The sequence below is a fragment of the Pinus tabuliformis genome, chromosome 1_1 (assembly GCF_031772625.1).
Source record: "Pinus tabuliformis cultivar Carrire ecotype Pingquan chromosome 1_1, CPIR1, whole genome shotgun sequence".
Taxonomy (NCBI): domain Eukaryota; kingdom Viridiplantae; phylum Streptophyta; class Pinopsida; order Pinales; family Pinaceae; genus Pinus; species Pinus tabuliformis.
Genome location: NC_142297.1, coordinates 35,875,652 through 35,889,668, shown reverse-complemented (window position 1 = coordinate 35,889,668; position 14,017 = coordinate 35,875,652). Strand labels below are relative to the sequence as shown.

At 38.6% G+C, this 14,017-nt stretch overlaps 1 protein-coding gene across 1 annotated transcript; it reads right to left on the bottom strand.

The window, feature by feature from the left end:
• Window positions 1-462: 462 nt before the first annotated feature.
• On the bottom strand, window positions 463-11,707 carry LOC149211468 (cytochrome b5-like). Its single transcript, XM_089391507.1, has 4 exons — window positions 11,430-11,707; window positions 11,164-11,263; window positions 1,346-1,412; window positions 463-1,030 (listed from the first exon to the last, which is right to left on the bottom strand). The coding sequence occupies exons 2-4, from the start codon at window positions 11,248-11,250 to the stop codon at window positions 780-782; spliced, it is 405 nt and encodes a 134-aa protein (XP_089247633.1). The 5' UTR covers window positions 11,251-11,263; window positions 11,430-11,707; the 3' UTR covers window positions 463-779.
• Between the last annotated feature and the right edge of the window lie 2,310 nt (window positions 11,708-14,017).

The following is a 14,017-nucleotide window of genomic DNA, read 5'->3' as shown; positions in this document are numbered from 1 at the left end:
ATAAAACCATATAGTTATATAAAGTATGTAGTGAATTGGCAAACACTGAACACTCATTAGCAATCTTGACCCGCCTAAGTTACAGTGCTAACCAACCTCGGGACAAGAAAATTGACATTGACTTCAACATTGACTACTTTAAGCCGCCTACTTTGCTACTTACCTTCACTGGCTAAATGTCTAAAGATGAACTTCATTGTTTATCTGTTGATTACAAAGCATCTTATTATAACATGAGACAAGTCATAAACAAGTTAAACACAGTCAACCTTTAAATCTGTCACATGCTTCAAATATTAATCATCCAGCCTAGTTGAACTCTGCAATGCAATTTCTACAAGGAGCATTACATTGGCACTTTATGAAATTGTTTGTCAGTATTTTCACGGCAATTAAAATTACACCTAAAATCAGAAGCATCACAGAAAAGAAACATATTATTCTACAATGTGCAAGAGAAAATAAACTAAAACAAAGTGAATAAACAACATGAGCAAAAAACAGTTAGAAAAAGACACTTGTGACATCTCTTGGAGATGAAGCCTCACTCGGTCTGTTATTTAAAATTTTCAAAACTCTTCACCCAACACTCATTATTCAAAAACTGACTACCTATTTCTGCCTTTCTATTTCACTCCCTTGGCCTTCTTAACCAAACTGTTATAACTGGCCAAATACTGTTTCTTTGCTGCCCTGACAAGCTAGAGAGACAGACAACACAAATGATATAGCTACAAAGAGAATTATTCTAAATGTATTTTTACTTAGGATTTTGATCTTCAGCTGGTCTTGGTGTAGAAGCGAACTGCAACAGCTAATCCAAGAATCGCCAATGGAACCAAAAACTGCAAAATTCTGATAATAAATTCGGAGGTTTTGTCCTGATCATAATGTGCCTGCTTAGCAGGTTTGTATGTTGCCTTCTTAGGAAATGTTGAAGGGTCGATTTCTCCAATGTAGTATTGGTCCATCATCTCCCTAGCCGTGGTACTGTGCCCAACATCTTCAAAATCATCTGTTGCATCTTTGCCTTCAATCACAAAACGATTAAGAGCTCAGAAAAATGAGTGAACTAGTTTCTCAAATGCTCACAGAAGTTTGTTCCAATTTTCACTTTAAGAAGACGATTGAACCCAGCAACAAAATGTTACAGCAGATTGAACCCAGCTACAAAACACTAAAGCAGTTCCTCTTCTCGCAATATTTTACCCTTCCAGGATCTAAAGCTAGGGCTAGTTCATGTCCCCAAAAAGTAGTAAAGTTATCTAGCGACACAATTCTAGCATCCAATCAATAAAAAATTTACAAGGTAATAACCAAAAAACTTCTAATCAAAATACCATACCAGTTGCTGATAACAGTACTTCATCTCCTCCTGGGTGTTCTTCCAAAAAATTGGTAACATCATACACCTGCATCCCATTCAAACCGAGTAAGTCAACTCTAGCTAGATAGCCAGGAAGAAGTGTATAGATCGACAAGAAGAAGCGGATAAATCAAGAGAAATGAAGATAAGTCACGTTTGGAAAAAGTCCATTTAAATGCTGTCTAACATAACATGGGTGTTTGCCTAGCCAACATTCCTGCAAGTTTATGTGTAGTGGTATTTAATTGCCTAAATTCAAACCTGCATAGTATAAGAATATCAGATTGCTGTAGACTCAAAATGGGTGCAGCACAGAATACAAACACCTTACTTTCTAGTGAAGCAGCTACATTGATTTTCCTATATAGTTGATAATGATTGACGACATATTAGAATATTCCATATACGACATTTTGTGGATAAAAGTTAAAACTAGTGGGACTCTATCTGTTCCTTATTATTTGAAGGAACAATAGGCTCCTGGGGCAGAGAAAGTATCTGACATTTGTTACATGTTTTTGTTATACTTGTAAAATATTTCTGAAGGTTGTGTAATGGAGGATACAGTGGACATCCAAAAGTCTCTCTCTTTGTCCTAAAAAGGCTGCTTGAATGCTGCTCAGCATTTGATATATACAATTTTACTCTTTAAAATAGAATAAAACAAAAATTCTGTGGAAAGGAGAAAAAGAATATCAGATGCCTATTCAACAATCCTACAAGAAGAAAAAGTTTTTATAATCTCATGCAAGCAAACAACATTAGAATATGCATCAAAAGAACTTTAATGGTTGGAAGAAAGGATGTATAAACTCCTAGGAATTTTAGTAATCACCTTTGGGCAGGTTCTAAAGTTTACAAGCATCAGAATTGTACCAAACTCCTTTTCAACAGTATCAACAGGGCAAGCAACTAAGTTTCTTGGATACAGAAACTGATGACATTATGAATCAATATGACTTACAAACCATTTTTTATTGATAGAAATATTTATATATATGACAGTAACAGTGTTGCAAATATCTCTGATTTCTCCCAATATTGCCATTTTTCCTGTCCAGACTTATGCTAGCCAATATTTTCCTGATGTGTCCAAAAACTTTCCTTCTGAACCTTTGGAAACATATTCCCCAAAATTCTTGCAAAGATTATAAATGGCTGCCTAAACATCAACATTAGAGCTTGCCTAGTATCTTACTATTCCCACATCCAATGCATTCTGGGCAGGAAGAACCAAAAATAAGTTCGACAGATTTCTCATCAACAAGAATGTGATGAGCAGCAGCTTCTCCATGTTCTGGTTCATTGCTAGAGTAGCAAGGCTCCTCAACCTTTTCTTGAGCCACATGGTTATCTCCACCATACAGACATTGCAGTCTGTCCAACACTTCCTTTGCTGACTCACAATGCCTCACTTTATCAGCATCCGACTTAGATAGCCCCTTCATGATAATCTTCTAGGCTTCTTCATTCTGCTCACTCTTTTCTCCATTCCACATATCAGCATCCAAGGCCATTAAATAGGTTACCATTCTAACCTTCCAGATTTCATACCAGAGCTCATGGCCTGATCTGTATAAAAATGGAACTCCTTTTGCTGTTAGCCAAGGTCGATTATCCATTGTTTCCCTTTGATCTACCTTCTAGCGATTAAGCTATTCCTGAAGGAACGTGGCTCTAATACCAATTGTTGGAAAAAATGATAATACTGAGAGGGGGGTGAATCAGTACTAAAGCTAATTTTAAACTTTTATGCCTATTTACTTTTCTTATTCAAGCTTGGCACCCCTCCATATAATCAGCAGCAATATGTAATATGGTAGCAACATGAAATCAACATACAAGCATACACACCATGAGTATCATACACATGAGACACAAGGTTATTACATGGAAACACTTTCAGGAAAAAACAACCCAAGCTTGTTGTTGTTATTGATGTAAAATAAGAGCACCTACTCTATTACATCAATCAGTGTTGTGACCACCCACTCACAGGAAGCACCTGCTCCCTTTGATTGTTTGCTAGCACCGACTAGCAGGAAGCACCAACTCCCTCTTTGTAGATACATGTCCAGCTTACCAAAAGCACCATGTGAAGCACCAACTTCACGGATTTGTTGCAAGCACCAACTCCCTCTTTGTAGATACCTGTCCAGCGTACCAAAAGCACCATGTGAAGCACCAACTTCATGGATTTGTTGCAAGCACCAACTTGCAGCTCCCTGGATTTATGCAAGCACCAACTTACAGGAGGCACCAACCCCCAAGCCTTCTCAGGCACCCAGTAGAGATGGAAGCACCAATTTCATGTATGTAGGCTCCAACCCACACTCAAATAGGAACTGTATGTTCTCTATAAATGGCAACCACTCTACCTGATCTCGACTTTGTTCTCTACTCACTTTGCATCAGCCCACTGATCTGCTCAACAGCAGTCACTCATCATTGTCCACGCAGGTCTCTGATCTCTGCCCTTCATCAGCAGTCACTTGGCTCTCGACCTCTTACTCTCCAAGGCACAAGCTCAACTCTCAACCTTCTTTCTCTACACAGGCAACTAGGCGTTGCTCACACAGCACAAAGACAACTTTAGCCTTTCTCACAAAGCACAAGCAACTTTCGCCTTAAACACAGTGCATAGGCTGTGAAAATTCCTCAACCAGAATTCCTACTGTAGCAAACAAATGTTACTTCTCCTACTTGATTAAATCATGCAAGTTATTTACTGTGTTCTACGGTAAATATCGAAGCAAATATATCTGTAGCCTTCACTTAATTTACATATATGCAGAAACAAAATACTGAGCAAGAAAGAAAAAATACAACACATAGGACACTGTTATTTTTGGACAAATATTCCCTAGAAAACCCAATGCGGGAAAATCGATGCAGCAGCTCTTAGGATTTTATTATTATGCGGGAGAAATTCTTAGTACAATTCTAGGATGCTCAACTAGCAATCCGTTACAGAGATAATATTGAAAAAAAGACGGGTGAAATGATCTCACCCTGTCACTGGAGAATTAGTGACTGATCCTGCTGCTCTGGAGGCTCTGTGTGGCCTCTACGCAGAACTATGTTGCCCTGGGCAACTTCTACGTCACCCCTCGATATTACGCTGCCTCTCCTCCGGATCCTCTACTAGCTGAGAAATCGACTTTCTGTCTCCCAAACTCACAACTTGGCTTTTGGCAACTGAATTTCGACTTCCCCTCAATGACTGCGTTACCTCTACATTAGCACTGCATAGGCCAGTGTCAACCTTCTTCTGGACGTCTTTTTGTTCTCCCTCTGCCTAGTACTCTCCAGAAATTCCTTCTCTTGGATTCTCACTGCCCCTCTATTGCAAGATCTCCTCAATCAATTTTCCTCCTGAGAACTTCTCACCTCAGAAAATTGATTTTCTCAATCTCTCTATGTGTTTTCCAAATGACCCTCAAGCCCCTTATATCTCCCTGTTGAGCAACCAACAGCCTAGATTAAACCGTAATCAAAGGCTCAAATCGTTTTGGCTTTGATCCGTGGCTTTTTCTAAAAGTTTCACCCCTGATTAGATTAATACCCTTTAATATTTTAATTTTCCTAAGTTTAGACTTAGGAACCCCATTAAAAATATTAATTATTTTAATAAAATCACTTCTGAGTGGAATGTCCAAAAACACTTTATGGATTCTTTGGAATACATGTGCCCAAGCCTCCCTGCAAAATTTGAGGCTTAGAGCACATCCGATGCTACCCCAAATCAACACACGCAACTTCCACCTTTCTTGCAACAGCACAGCTCTCGAGGTCTCTTTCCACTGCATAGGCACTCTCAACCTTTCTCCACAAAACAAGGTCTCTCTCGACCTTACACAGCAGTGCACTCACATAAAGCTTTTCCACTTAGCTCACTTGCAACTATGCTTCTTTCCCCACTTTGCTCATCTGAGCTCCTAGGTTTTGTTCCTCTGCTACCCACCGATTGATGTTGCCACGTTGTCCTGTGTTCACACTACGCGAGTGTACCTCAACATGGCTCTTCATTTTGTTGTTGCATCTGACTTGGTCTCTACCACTACATTAAACAAGAGAATGGTCACTTGATTGTTTTCTCCATACTGAGAATTAATTATTAGTCTACCTACACACTCCACCAGGCACAGTGCTCTCTATGAACAGATCTCCTATCACTTAGGCTCTCCATGCTTATTCATGGTTTCACACTACTTCAGCATGGCTTCTTTGTGGATCATTGTCCTTGTTGCCTTGTCTCAGAGTTTTTTTATGATCTTTGACAGTCGCCATTTATTCCAGCGACCAACTCCTTTGTGCTCATTTACTCTTCAGTTGCCGACTCATCCAACCTTCAATACTCCTCTGTACTGCTATATCGGAGCTTTTACACCCCAGTGCAATATCGGAGCCTAAACATGTCGTAACGCTATTAAGAAGATGTTACAATATTACAATATTCTGATTGGCCTTTAGCCCCTTCTGCTTAGCTCCTTATCGCATCTCCACCATAGAACCACTGCCTGTGACCATCAGTATAGCACTTAAGTGTTAAGTCCTTTAGCATCATGTCGAGGGCCTTTCTCTTAATGTTATTGCTTTGCACCCTTGGTTTTCTGGGCTCCATGACCAAACCGCCGACAACATCAAAAGCTTCACATATCGTAACTTTCTCCAAAATTCATTTAAAGCGGAGTTCTGAAATCTCCAACCTTCAATATGCTCCACAACACTTAGGTGCTAAGCCTCGCTCTATGCCCTTAGTTCTTTGAGTCTTTGCAACTGTGGTGCCAACTCAATATCGGAAGCTCCCTCCATTGGAACTTTTCAATAACCAACGGTTATAAAGTTCTGATATCTTCAACCCTCCGACCGCTGACTTCCGACATGACATCATCACTGCCATGTGGCGAATCCTTAGAGGTGACACATGTCACCGAGTTATGGCCCATTAGACCACCCAATATGGTCAAATATGCCTACCACATGTCCTACCATGTCATGCTGACATCAACTAACATTGTACCTTATCAGAGTCCATCAGATCCTGCCATGTGTCCTTATCGGAGCCAATCACATGCTGGGATGTGTCCTTATTGGAGCCAATCATATGCCACCATGTGTCCTACTAGAGGAGAGAGAAAAGGGTTCGTCAACCTTTGGTTTTGCCATGAAATCCTTTGTTAATCCTTATCGGCGCTCCCCAACGGTTTTCAACGCTATCGAAACTTTTAACAATATCGCAACTTTTTAAAGGTTTGCACTTCCGATATTCTGACATTATTCCATCATGACCAGCACAGTAGTTCATCATTTTATGGTTTTTCCACTAAGCTTGTTGCTATGATGATTCTCTACTTGAAGTCTGTAGCTACCATGAGATTCCTCCTAGGCCATCACTGCCAACATCTGCTGCAACAAGCATCCAAGCTAGTCTGGTTTACCTCAATGCCAACAGTTAGGCAATGCTCCTACCAACAGTTAGGCAATATCAACTGCCCAACACATCTCCCCAACATGACTGTTGACAACAATGTCAACACACTTGCAGATGTCTTCACTAGGGGCCACTGGCCATCTAGACAATGCAATTGTCCAACACCTCTACCTCGACTCTCTAGGGATATTAGTCAACATTGCCCAATTTTGATAAAACTACTTAATCCAAACCTTAAAATATGGTAGAAAAAGCTAAACATGCCTGATCAATGATTTTGAATTGAGTGAAGGGTATATTTTTGCTAAGGCCATGACAAACGAGTTCAACAATCAACACCACCAACAATGGGGTACAAATAGGGTTTACTGCTCTTGATTAAATGTCAATCACATACCCTCATACATGATATAATCTAATGAAATGTCACAATCCCATTTGATCTTGAAATCCTAAAATCTGTTTAGTCTGCGAAATTTTGAATGAGATATGAAATTCTATTTTCTCCATATGAAGTTCAATGAGGTTGGAACCACTCTCAAACAACCTGAGTCATTTCATGGTAGTAACGTTAAAAATTTAAGTAATAAGATGAACAATGAAAGATTAGTGCCCCGCGGAACCATGCGAGTGCTTTCCAAAACCCCATGGGAACCATGTCGAAACCATGGTTCGGCCTGCAGAACCACGAACGAAATCGTCACAGTTCCAACTTCCCACGTGTCAAGGAACCACAATTTTCCAAGCAAAGTGTGGTTCCGAAATTCAGGTGCGAGATTCCATCTGAAATTCACTCACGGTTCACAGTTCCAGATTTAATCCATGGGTGGGGGGTGGACTGTTCCTGCCACACTGCAACTGCATCTAACTACAGCCAAAAATAACTCGCAAATTTAAGAAACTTCAGAGAAAAATGCAGAAATTATCATCAGAAAGCTCAAAATCTTCCCCTATTATCTTTGCATGCATAAATACAAAATCATCAGCAAGATAGCCCGCTGACTGATGACAAGATCAGCCTCATTTACTCTTCATGACAAAACATTATTTCAGTGTCCCATGTATTCCGCAGGACTGAATGTAGCCTGATCAACAGATGCATGTGTCTTCTTAACCTTCATCATTATATGCTAAAATCGAATTCAACTTCATATTCAAAAGAGATTCAAGGAGTGTTTTTTTCCCTAGTGAGTCCTAGCGCCTAGGAATAAAAAGCCATACAACATGAAATGTAGAAAATTATTAAAATTGGGCTAATTTTGTAATATTTATATAAAGTTTATTATTACAAGCAGATCAGAATATGGCTCGGCCGTCCGGGCTATCATATCAGTGACAAATCAATGTCCTGGTACTTGTATTGACCTGTGTTGTCTAGTGCCATTACCAATACCACAAAATTGATGTTAAAATAGGCACCAGTATAGCTCCATCTTAACTCCAGATCTATTAAACATCGAGAAAGATCAAAAAACAATTGAGATGCATATCTCTCAATGCTTAAAAGATCCTGATATTTATCCTGGTGTGTGTGTATGGTTGGGATCATGCCACTCACCATTGATACTGTGGGTTGATAAAAATACAACAAGGACCAGTGCCAAATAGTACTGCCACAGTTTTGTCATCTTTCAACAGTTGATCTAATTTTGTTTTTTAGTGTTAATTAACTTTTATATATATATATATATATAGATATGATTATTATTTAGAGCACATTAGATTAATTATTAATATATTTTTAGTTTTGTATAGCATATTATATTAGGCCAGCATATACAGACATCAGCATTAAGTATGGACATATGGACTGGACATTGCAGTCTTCATTAATGGGCTGCAGAACAGACCTTGCTTCTATTGGTGCAAAAATCAAGAAGACGCGACATTAGCAAATATATCATTTCATGGAGAAAACTGTAAAGGTTGATTCCATAACTCAGGCCTGAGAGTTACACAAGAGGAAGCAATCATTGGTAGTTCTAACTTCTAAATCTATCACCTTCATTAGGGACGTAAGGATGGAAAAGGTACCAAGGAGGTGTTTCCTAGTGCTTTTTGCCTAAGTCTAGGAAAACAAGTGAACCCACATTTTTAGCGTGACTTTATGTGATTATTAAAGTCATGTGACTTTTAGTCACTTTATGAGTTTTGAAAGTGTAATTTTGGAGAAGAGAAGAGAAGAAGCTAAGAGAACAGGCTGAGATAGCTATTTGCAGAAGGAGAGACTGATTTGCAGCAAGGAGAAGACAAGACAGAGGCACAAATCCAAGCCTGGACAGTGGCATGCATACCCAGAAAGTACAGGCAGGTACAGCGTTCTCTCCAGCATGATTTTCGAGGCCAGCAGCGCAAATTTCATGGGGGTCAAAGCATTAAATGCACATCTGACAGGCCCAAAAATCAAGAAGAAAATTCTGGTCAGAGGGCACAAAAATCAAGGCAGAATTATAAGTCTGTCCATGCAAATTTCAAGGAGAAATTTGTCTGTCAGTGGCATGAAATTCAAGGGCCTGGTTTGCTGAACAGAGGCACAAAATTCAAGGGTCTCAAGTCAGACTAACAGGCACAAATTTCAGGGGTGAGTGCTAAACGCCGTAGTCTTTAACGCGACTTTTTGAAAGCCTTTCCGGAGATTTTTTCCGGTGAAAATCCGGCAGTAATTTATTGAAATCCAAGTTTGATAACTAGTTTTTGCACAATGAAAGCGTCCCAGGGGTTTTCCAGGGTGCTGAATCCGAATATGCAGTTAAAAAACCATTTTAACTGCAACAAATCATGATTTCATCTCAATTTCTTCCGCCGGATTCCGTCACCGGAATCTCAAAAAGTCGCATTATAGACAACTCCGTGCTAAACAGTGGCATGATTTTCGAGGCTGTAAAGTCTGAACAGTGGCATGATTTTCGAGGTAGAGAAGTGCTGGACAGTGGCACGGGTTTCCAAACAGCAGCACAAGTTTCAAGAAGCTGACCCAAATTCCAGGGTGGGAGATAAGTACCCATGTGTTGTAATTAATGCTGTAAATTCTCAGAGATAAAAGAAAATAAAAATCTTCTTCGTACTGGTTTTCCCTTCGGTGTTTTTCCAGAGTCTGATTGACCAAAAATCAGTGTCTAAATTTTTGTGCATGCTTCTGAGATTATCAGCTGAAAGTGTAAAAGTAGTGGTAGCTCCCCGTGCTTTGACTGTATTTATATTCAAGTTTAAATGATAATCTCAGCATTATACAATGGGGTTTGCGCATTAAACTTGATGTGCAAAACAAATTGAAACTGAGTGAGGCTACAGGACCTAAAATTTCTACACATGTTGATGTTATTATCTCCGGTCAGTAAGAGATGATGGACCACTGCTTTTGAGTGACTGTTTATTAATGTCATTTTGTTCCATGGCATGTCGAACAAAACTTGCAATATTATCAAGCAGACACTACAAAGCCAAGATACTAACAAAATACAGAGGATTACGATCGAGTGCCAAACCTTAAGATTAAATTCCCCGCTAGATGGTGTATTTAGTTTTATTTTCAGCATTTCTTATGCATATGTTTGTGCATAACAACCACCCTCTGTAGCAGTTGCAGCTTTAAGTGCAAAGGTGATAAGTATTCACAACCATTAGCTTGGTCAAGATGCTTCCATGAACAGATTTGTATTTTAATAAAAAAGAAAAAAATACATGAAACCAAACATCACTATAATAACCAGCAAAATGTTATGCTAATTGCAACAAAAAAGACAAGCCACTAATGGTCTATTTTAGGCCATGCACACAACACTATAAATTCATGTTATTCTCAATTGTTTATAAAGCATATATATGATCCTATCATACTGCACCATTTCCACCAAAAAATATATTTTACCTTTTTTTATCTGAAATATTTGTCTGTGGCCTTGTGCCCTATTCCTTTATATTTTTGTTATTAATCAGTACAGCCAGCTACCCTCGTATAGACAAGCAACCTTCACATCTCAATGTTCTCAATAAAATAGGACTAACCAGAAGAAGTTTTTCAATCACAAGGTAAGCAAATCAACTTTAGATTTAGGCAGTCCCCTTCAGTTTAACCAGATCAGAAATAGGGTCATTACATTGTGCGTGTATTTCTGGGGATATCTATAACGCTTCAAACAATAAAAGAGCAAATCCAGTCAAAGAAAACAAACCTAAATATAAGATACATTTTCCCCAATAACTAATTACAATAACATATTAAAACAAACAGATCCCTATGGCGTGATCGGATGCGACATCAAGTGTTTCAAAGAATAGATCAGTTTTCTAAATCCAAAGTACGAGCCATCAAAAAAAATACAAAAAACCGAGAGCCTCAAACTCAATCTCCTGTACTGCATACCTTTCCACCGATAACAAGCCAGCAGTCCTTGCTGTAATTGTGCTCAGAGACCTCGGCAAGAGAATAGACCTTCGGATCAGAACCCATCTCGAAGCTCACCCTAGATTTACCAAAGAACACTCAAATTAATCACAATCAAAATCTCCTTGCACAGCTAAATCTTAAAACCAGCACATTGAGTGCCTTCGAAAGCTCAGATCAAATAAAATCATGCATGAAGACTATGAAAGCAGTGGGTAACTAGTATGTGATTGAGACTGGCCCACCTAAATTATTTCAAAAGCAGTCTGCGGACTCAAATCACAGAGCCTCCTCAGCCGAATATGGCGTTAGGTAGCACACTGAATTTGGAAACAGCCACGAATTCCGAGCGCCCAATTCGGGGTATCTGTGATTGGAAATTTCAAAATTGGGCCGTAAGGCTGTGGACCAAAATGGAGAGCTTGATGTGTGAATGCAGGGTTAGGTAGCGAGTTTAGATTGATTTAAAGAGACGAGCGGGTGGTGGGGCAAGTGGTAGGTTGGATGGTGAAACCCTCCATTCAAACACTGGCATCATGCAACAACCCTGACTTCAAACAGATTTATATATTTAATTAACAATGCCTGTACGGTGCACCCAACCATTCGGGCAAATACTCGAATAAATTTATGGATTTAACACCGAAGCCTACACCTAACAATTCGGGCAAATATTGAGGGGTTTGCTGTGTGTGGAAAAATCCAATGGTCAAAGTTCCACACGGGTGGACAGATATGACTTTCAAAATGATGGTGTGGACTTTTGACGTGCCGCGCAAACGTGGATTGACATTAGTGCGTTTTGGAGTAGGTTAAAGATTTTGTGTAACTTCTAACATGAATTTTGAAATATTTTATGATAGAGGGCTTTGTTAGGATGGAGAGGCCTCTATTATGCTATAGTTTTTGGGAAAAAGAAACTCTTAGAAATTCTTGAAAGGTTCATATTTTTTTTTTTTAAGATTTAACCAAAAAAAGAGAAACGATGAAGTGGAGAAAATTAGAATAGCAAGAAATAAAGGGAAAAGGGCATGGTTGTATAATGGAAAAGTCATTATTGCAGTGTTTGGGCCTCTAAGCAAATCAGGACAGCAAACTGACAGTAAAAAAAAAACAGAGAATTCAATAAAGAGAAGAAAACAACAAGAGCAAGATGGAAAAAAAGGGGTGAAGACTCAAATTTGAGTCTTATGTGCTAAACTGCGTAGCAGGCAAATTCTACCCAGGTCTACCTAAGTTTAGTTTGTTGGAATTCTAGAGGTTACCCTTGGAGGAGGGGACCTAGGTTAGGGCTTATTACGGAAGGTAGAGACATAATTTGTCTCACGGAAACTCATGAGCATGATGGTTGTAAAACTCTTGTGTTTGACAGTGATTTGAAGTTTGCAGTGTGGAACAAGGTAGCAAAAAATGGCAAAGGGTATGAAAGAATACTAGTTTTAGTGAAACAAAAAAAAGGTCGTCACATTCAGTTAATTAAAGAAGGTGCAAATAAACAATATTTATGGCTGAAAATATCAGAGAATGAGAATCACATAAGAATTGCAGCATGCTATTTGCCCCTCGAGTCTCAAAAACTTACAAAAATAAGGGGCTTGACAGCAAGGATCCATATGCAGCTTTAAAACAAGATATTGTCGTGTACTCTCAGTGGGGAGAAGTTCTTTTAGTGGGATATTTCAATGCTAGAACAACAAATAATCGAGCTAGCATCCTTTGTCGCAAAGAGGATAACAATCCTATTTGGCTCACTGAAGAGGAGAATACCCAATGGGTGAGGGGTTCAGAAGATGACAAAGTTAGCAATCATTTTGGAGATGAGTTGCTTACATTATGTGGGGCTTTCAACCTAATTATTTGCAATGGTGTAGATAATGGAAAAGGTCTGAGAACTTCACTTGCAACACATACAATGGAGCAAGTGTTGTTGACTATGTGATGTGTTCACAAAGCTTAATAGAAAAGATAAATAAAGTTAGTATTGGAGAGCATATTTGGGACTTTAAATCATACCATAACCCAATTTTTATAAGGTTATCATTGTTGGGCCATTAATATGCCATTATTATTATCACTTTTAAACGTCTATTCCACCCATTTCTACTCTTTTTTATTATGTCATTTATCATGGTTTATCATATAATTCCATCTTATAATGATTTATGCTCTTATGAAAAAATATTATTTATTCTCCTTTATTTTTAATAAATTGATGATTATGGGTGATTTTATCAATGATGGTTTATTAATAAATTGGTTGTAACATTACTCACCATTTTTAGCCTCCAAGATATTTTCCAAATTGAAAGTTTGATCATTAAATGTGCCAACTCAGAAATTCGCTGGAATAAGAAGTGACAGTTTTGTGGTTGAGATTATGGGCAAATGGAGAAGAATCTGGAAAATTGGAAACATGGATTTTGTTAAGAACGGGCCAAATTAGTTTTGCAATGAGCAGTTTTCCCAAATTCAGCCCGTACTAAGAGAAACAGAAGGTTCTCTGAAGACGTTTTTCTCAGATTCGTTGTGTGGCCGTTTTCCAAATCTCAGCTGCAAAGCCAAATTCACCTTGCTCTTGTTGAAAGATGGATGGAAATATATTTTCTTGTTGATCAATTGGTTAGAAACAATCCAATATTGTTATGAGAGATCATATTTACTATTTGATTTCTCCTCTTTGTGATTATAAAAGGAGAGCATGTATTATGTATTGGGGGAGGATGGCTGAGAGATGGAGAGATTTCTTGTTGTAATTATACAATTCCTCATCGACTCTCATTGATTAAACAGAGATCGACTGTTTGTAAATGTTGTTATGCATGATTAATACAAG